This window comes from Sphaeroforma arctica (assembly GCF_001186125.1).
Source record: "Sphaeroforma arctica JP610 unplaced genomic scaffold supercont1.341, whole genome shotgun sequence".
Classification (NCBI taxonomy): domain Eukaryota; class Ichthyosporea; order Ichthyophonida; genus Sphaeroforma; species Sphaeroforma arctica.
The window spans coordinates 4,628-12,075 of NW_014040217.1; the positions used below are offsets into that span (position 1 = coordinate 4,628).

A 7,448-nucleotide genomic window follows, 5' to 3' on the forward strand; every position below is an offset into this window, starting at 1 on the left:
TGGGGACCATGGGCATGATATCTGCCTGTAGTATTAGTAGTATCCAACTGAAGTTGATTCACTGACAAGATTCGATCATGACAAGCTATTTATATACTGAACTGCCACTGTTGCCACTTGCCAACAGACAGCTTTGCTCTTATCATTACGCTCATCAGCCATAGCCCTCTTTAATAATACAATCAGCGTCTAAAATAAATATATTTAGTTTTTTTTTTTTTAAAGGGGGAACATACATTGGGTCATAGGCTCACTCTGTGCTGTACAATGTTGGGTTATCTATTGATATAAAACTCTGCTATCTATCGATCACAAATACATACTGAAATTCAAATTCCCACTTTCCCGGTGCAGGAATCTATTTATAGACTTTTAAGGTATTCAAAAATTTACATAGGCTGACTTTATTTCGGTAAAGTCCTCCCTTTGTTTATTCAGGAGGCTATGTTTTGTATATGTGGTCATGTCCAATTGTACTCGTGATTTGCGTAACCACCGCGAGTAATCCTCATACGGTTGAAAGAGATAGCACTGATGTGAGATGCGGATAGACCGGGTAATATTTTTTTCCCGCGTAAAACCCTAAAACCCCCTGCAGTACGTACATGATGGTTCTGAAATATGGACTGATTCGATCACACTGGACTTGAGGCTGGGAAAACACCAGTTGGATCCTGATAAAATGTGTCAGTAATTTTAAAATTACAGATCTGGCTGGAAGAACAGGCTTCCTTCGAAGATTCCAGTATTGATCATTAAGGACTTAACCCGAATGCTGGTTTGTGTAGAATGTGAATTCAGCCATAGTTTCTCATTCTTGTGCCAATTCAAGATAAATGCCACATTAGCCAATACAGCCAGCATGGGCTCTATCACATGGTCATTTTTTTTAGTAATGTCGACATTGACATATATATCGGTACAATACCATGGGGACTGTCTGGTCATGGTGACTGTTTTCCACGGCAACCTTTAACAAATATAAGCACTTACTTCCGCGGCAACATTTAACAATCATAAAGACTGACTTACACGACCACCTATGACAGACAGGCAAATGCTACCATAATGATTGCCTATTTTTTTGAATTCAGATAATTTGTGGATACTTCTCGACATCAAACCTACATGCATGCCCATCACACCGCATCACATCTCACATGCATCACAATAGTTGTATATGATAGCTTCTTGAATAAAAAGGCAGCTCCTTGAATGTTACTGAATATTTCTAAATATTGTAATTATCTTGACAAAAACCCGACCAACTTTTCTTTAGATGGTTGCTTCTTGGATTTTGCAGCCTTATTTTAGATGACGATACGTTGATAAACGTTGGTATTATTCAATTCCACAAGCATATACTTTGTAATCTCCAGTTCGATCACATCTATTTCTCCAGTTTGAATTGACTATTTGTTCCCAATTTCCAATTAATTTTCTGAAAGTGATTGCTGTACATGTGTTTAATTTTTCGACTAGGCACAGGTCTTGCCTTCACTTGCGCTTGAAGTCCGCTTCGCTTGCGTGATCTCCACAACCTAGTGATGCTCGCAGATGTATGTTACCGCGTATTCCGCGCCGCAATACAGTTTCATGGGATACCCGTGTGACCTCTTAGTTTAATTGGGCATGAGAATACTGGAGCACTCGAGGGATGCTAAGATCTGGCAGTCGGCATATGCACACTCTGATTGAGTAAGATACCATCCAGCAGAAGTTCTCGTCCGTGTTCGGATGAGTTCATTCTATTCGTACCCTGGCATCCATTATGATTTTCTTCGGGAGTGCAATTGTGAGCGCAATCCTCTCTCTATACCTTATCCTATATTATACTTTTTAAGTATCACTATCAAACTCAACCCTTCGCGTTATTGATATCTGACGCTTCACAGTTTACTTCGAGCGGGTAGTCACAGGGGCGGTGCTCTGTACACCCACTGTGGACTCCTGCCCGGCCACGGCTGCTGGCGTGTGACGTTCTGCCAACTCGGGGTCACCTTCTTGAGCTCCGGCGGCCATAATACCTGCCTCGTCCTCGGGGTTGTTCTTCCATTGGAACGCGAAGTAGTTGAGTGCACCTCCAAATGGTCCACCACAGAGTGGCGCTACCCAGTATAACCACTGATCGTCCCAAGAGCCTGAAACCACAGCTGATGCAAAACTACGGGCTGGATTGATTCCACATCCTGTAACAGGAATCATCATAATATGTGCTAGGAACACTGCGAAGCCAATAGCGATAGGGGCGTTGTGATGCGCGAATTCGGATCCTCTGGGGTCAACTGCAGTACCAAAAATGGTAAAGACTAGCAGGGCAGTACCAAAGAACTCTATGAAGAACGCCTATTTATAAATAAGCGGAGAGAGGGGGATAGAGAATGTGTACAGTTAGTTTACATCACGATTGTAAATGCATTTTAAGTACAACTGCTTGAAACATCGAATTTGCCATTTGACCGTACTGTCACACCGTACTGTCACGATTAACCTTGTCAAGCTCACGATTACACATTCTCCACTGTATATCAGGCACTTATACAGCCAATGAGTGGCTATGCTCGATATGCATACTGACATCCCATAAGGTTGCAATACCCATCAATAACAACGCTTTGCCGCCAAGACGAACTGAATAGATCCGCGATGCGATCTCATTACTAACTGTGCCATGCGACCAATGAGTAATTGGTTTCATATACTCCCCAAATGATGGAGAACGCCCATTAATTACTTCACAAACCCAAATTGCAATACCCATCACTGACTACACTATGCCACATATATTTTCAATAAAATGCTTCCATACCTGAGCAGTGCTGGTAACATTGTGGTCATATCCGTTAGCACCAAAGGCAACAGCATCGGTAACTTGATTTGGCCACAAAGCATCCACCATGGCTACACCACATGTGGCACCCAGGGTTTGAACTATAATATACCCTATGCCTCGTATGACATTGATCTTACCGAAACAAATCTAGGAAGAAGAGAGAGGAAAAAGAAGAAGAGTACGAGTTAGGTTTCGACACTGAATTTTATATGCGCGCCAAGATTCATTTAACCTATGTAGAGTGATCCTTCGATAGATTGTGACCAAAGAATTGAAAACAAGCACATTGAAGAAATAGAAACGAGCGCAAATGATCACATTGAAAACCTCACGCAACTTCCAGCGGACACTCACCATAGCCATAGTAACTGCTGGATTCAGGTGACCGCCACTTATATGTGCAATCGAGAAAACCAGCACCATAATTGACATTCCGAACGCGAAAGCGATAGTGAGCACCATGGCTGTATTGAAAGCATACTTCCCACCGACTTGTGGTTGATACGCCGGATCCACTTGTCGTTCCGTACCACTAAAAACCTGTGGCAGTAAATCCTCCTACAGATTTGTTCAAGAAAATGTCAGTTCGAGGCGCCATTGCTAGACCACGCTTGACACGTTTGCATTTTGACGGAACACGTGTTTTGCGGTTGATTTAAATAGCAAGGCACAACAAAATCGAACATAAACACGGCCACGAAGCACGAGTCTTTATTAATAAATACAGACCACGAACTCACCACGAGCGAAGCACAAAACATTAAACCAAATAAATCACTGTCAACCAACATAAAATAGTTGACAAATGGTATAACGAGAGAACAACGACTCCACAGGATAGCAAAGGCAGGGACATAAATTTGTATCGACAATTATTGATCTTAATAACTTACCACACTCGCTGCTAAGGCGCCGTAGAACGAGCAGACCACTCCGATGGTCACAAAGAGAAAGAAAAACATGCCAATAAATTCCGCTGAGTATGATCTTATTGCTGCGTGCCCACCCCATTTCTTGAAGGAAAGTTCTGAACTCATACCGTGACCCATTTTTGCGATTGTCTGTGTACAAGTACCTTTTAAAGTAGTAATGAACAACTTACGAAGTAACTAGTGACGAAAGTCTTCTCCTTCCTCGTCCTTTTAACTAAAATAAAGCAAATATTTATAAATCCCTCGCCTAGCATGAACTTCTGAAGGAAGATCAACTTCCACACAAAAAGTGACAAGTCGTTTGTGAACAGGATCAGTTGTTGCACAAGTTTACACTCACATGTCTCAGTAGTCAGTACTCAGTAATCCCCCTTTTCATAGCCTACATTCTATAAAAAGGCAACATTTCACTATGCAGATTGCAGCATTGCAGCCGCCAACCAGTGAGCAATTTTCATCAATTTCAGGCTGTTTGGCGCCTACTACTAGGTGGACAAATATTTGCCATTTATTTGTTTTTATTGCGACCAATGATGTACGCAGAACTATTATATTTTTTATATCTATCAACGATTCAACTATTTATTGTCTGTGCGGTTAATTAAATTTTGTGCTTAGTAGCTGGCCCTAATGCCCTTGGTCCTTTTTCTTTTTTTTAAACAGATACTGTATTTTAAAAGGGCGGTTCGGAACTTCGGATGTACTCCTTTGTTTTAGGGTTTATTTTGAGCCCAAATACAAGGGGGGGGGGGACAACAAATTACGATATCGACATTGAATCCTAGTTTTGCCCTAGTTTGAGGTACATTCTCAAACCCTAAGATTGTTGTATTTGAAAAAGATATTGCTTGATATTTACAAAGTGTTTGGGACTTTAGTATAAATGGTCTCTCTAGTGAGCTCTAATTTTTTTTGTAAATCGTTTACGACATCAGATATTCCAGTTCGACGTACACGATATAGTTGGCCAAAATGTATTATATTGGATTAAAATGTGCCTATATGTACAAATTTAAAAGTGCAAAATGCACCAAAAATCCAAAAATAAAAATAAAAATTCCAGAGGGGGTGGTTAGGGGACCCTAAACAAAGTAGCACATCCGAACCGCCTAAAGTCGAAACTGCATTTTGTGGGGCGGGGGGGGGGGGGGGTTGCTAGAGGCAATAACCGAGCTCACCTTGATAAAAAAAAAAGCAAAAACAAGAGTTGAAACTTGTGGTATAATAAAGCAAAATATATTTTTACAAGCCAAGGGGTTTCATTCAAGTTTCAAAGCTTCAACTCTCAAATCACAAGAAGTCAAGATGTATTTTAATTTATGCTATTGTTTTCGTTTTGTGATTGTTTTTTTTATAAAAACCAATATCAGACGCAATAATGTACATACTTATGTAAATATTAAAATAGAGTAAAATGTCTATTGTCTATATTAGGAAAATTGAGGTGAGTAAACCTTGTTCTCAGGTCTCTTTTCATAGGCTTCTAAAATAAAACACTTTTTTATTCATATTTTATTTTCTTTATAAAACTATTTATTATGTAGTTCGAACATGAAGATTCAAAGTGCAAACCAAAAGTCCAAGAGCTGACAGCCTGACAATCTGACATTCGTGATTAAAAAGGCATCAGCCAACAGGTTACAGGCAGTCAGGCAGCAATGAATGATTGAAGGTATTTTATTTTTCTTCCGCAGAACTTCAGAAGCAGTGAGAAGTATGTATGTATTACAATATATTTATTTACATAAATACAGACAATGTATGTATTACAATGTATTTATTTACATAAATACAGAGACACTAATAGTAGACACTGACCAATGTAAATAGAGTAAACAGACAGTGGATTACACTCATCAGTATATTTAATTGCTACTAGTACTCTAGATACTCTCGCTCTCGCTCTCTGTATAAAGTTAATACGCAGCGGGGAGTATGTATTATAATGTATTTATTTACATAAATACAGAGACACTAAAGTAGACACTGACCAATGTAAATAGAGTAAACAGACAGTGGATTACACTCATCAGTATATTTAACTGCTACTAGTACTCTAGATACTCTCTCTCTCGCTCTCTGTAGCAAGTCAATACGCAGTGGACAATTGAACACCCTGGACATTTATGTTGAAATTTTTTAAACTGCTTTACATAGCGTCATAACCTCCTATGTTCTTTTTACATATTTAAAAAATAGAAGGCTATTTAGACCTTGTCTATACGACAGCCGTCACTATAAAATTATTAACGCCCGAGCCCTGTCCAAAATCGCATCCTGTGGGCCCACGTAAAGCGACTTTGGCCCAAGTGCCGAACTATAAGCGTGTACACCGCAAAAAGTATCTTTACCGATACAACAGTCAAGTATTAGTTTTCGGTACACAATCTACACCTATTGGCTTACCCCCATCCTCGCTTCTCGACCGGATTATGACGGATAACCTGGTCCTTCTCGGTATTTCGTACTCTGCGCTAACCCATTCCGTGACACTACACGGCGCAGACCCGATCCGTACCACAGAGGTGGGTACTCTACTTAGTAGGTCAGCAAGCGAATATATGGAACATTCGAAAGTAACAGTGTTTTGTCAACACCGGCCCGAATTGACTCAGCACATATCTTCCATTGTCGACTCACTTGGCCCAAGCTTCAAACGGGAATTTACTGACCACTTCTTCCCATCAATTTTTCCTGAACCACTACAGCGACTATGAGAGCCATACCATCTGTTCATACATTGTATCATACATATTTGCCACTTTTGGAATAAACAATATTATCCCTATCACCTGAAATAGAATACAAGGCTATGTAAAATATGATCGTTTGATGTCTAATTTGTAGATAGACATAAGAACGTAAGTCAAGTTATTGTAGATACATTAGCTAATATAAATGTAAATACATCTGAAGAAAAGTTAAAAAAAGAAAAAAGACATTGAATTTTGGAGATTGGCGGAAAGACCAAAACCTGTAAGTAGTATTTCAAAGATTTCAAAATTTAGTTTATAGTATCCTACATCTACTATCGTCTCAAATAGGTCCACGTTAGTGAGTCATATCAAATACTCAGGCTATTGGAGCCATCAAAGTGAATTTAGAACCATTTGGAAATATTAGAGAAAAAAAACTTGAATTAAATAATTTAAATACACATAAAACCCAATGAGTTTTCTCGTTTTGATCGGGATATTTTAGACTGACCGGAGGCCGTATTTCTACAACAGCAAGTAGGCCCAGCTCTTCTGATATTCTCTGCCGATATTTATACTGCGCTTAAAGCCGAATAAAAGGACGCAGCTTTGGGTACGTATCTGTTCTTTGAAATAATCAATTCATTCATAATACAGTCATTCTTGACTGTACTGATTACCAAGAACTACACCTCTTTCCAGCCCTCTCGATCAGCGACTGATAGAAGCAGAAGAAATAGCTAATTGGCTGCATGACGACTGGTACCAAAACCTCGCTCAGAAGAACCCGGATATAATAATTAATAAAGACGCCGACGACGAGTAAGACAACAATGACGACATTGAGGTTTGTATATATATATATATATATATATATATATATATATATATATATATATATATATATATATATATATATATATATATATATATATATATATATATATATATATATAGTATATAATATATATATATATATATATATAA

The 7,448-nt window shown here is 38.9% G+C and overlaps 1 protein-coding gene across 1 annotated transcript; it reads right to left on the reverse strand.

The window, feature by feature from the left end:
* Positions 1-1,420: 1,420 nt before the first annotated feature.
* Positions 1,421-3,959, reverse strand: SARC_05385 (hypothetical protein). The gene is made up of 4 exons (XM_014300748.1): positions 3,727-3,959; positions 3,188-3,391; positions 2,810-2,980; positions 1,421-2,346 (listed from the first exon to the last, which is right to left on the reverse strand). The coding sequence occupies exons 1-4, from the start codon at positions 3,880-3,882 to the stop codon at positions 1,897-1,899; spliced, it is 981 nt and encodes a 326-aa protein (XP_014156223.1). The 5' UTR covers positions 3,883-3,959; the 3' UTR covers positions 1,421-1,896.
* Positions 3,960-7,448: the final 3,489 nt, after the last annotated feature.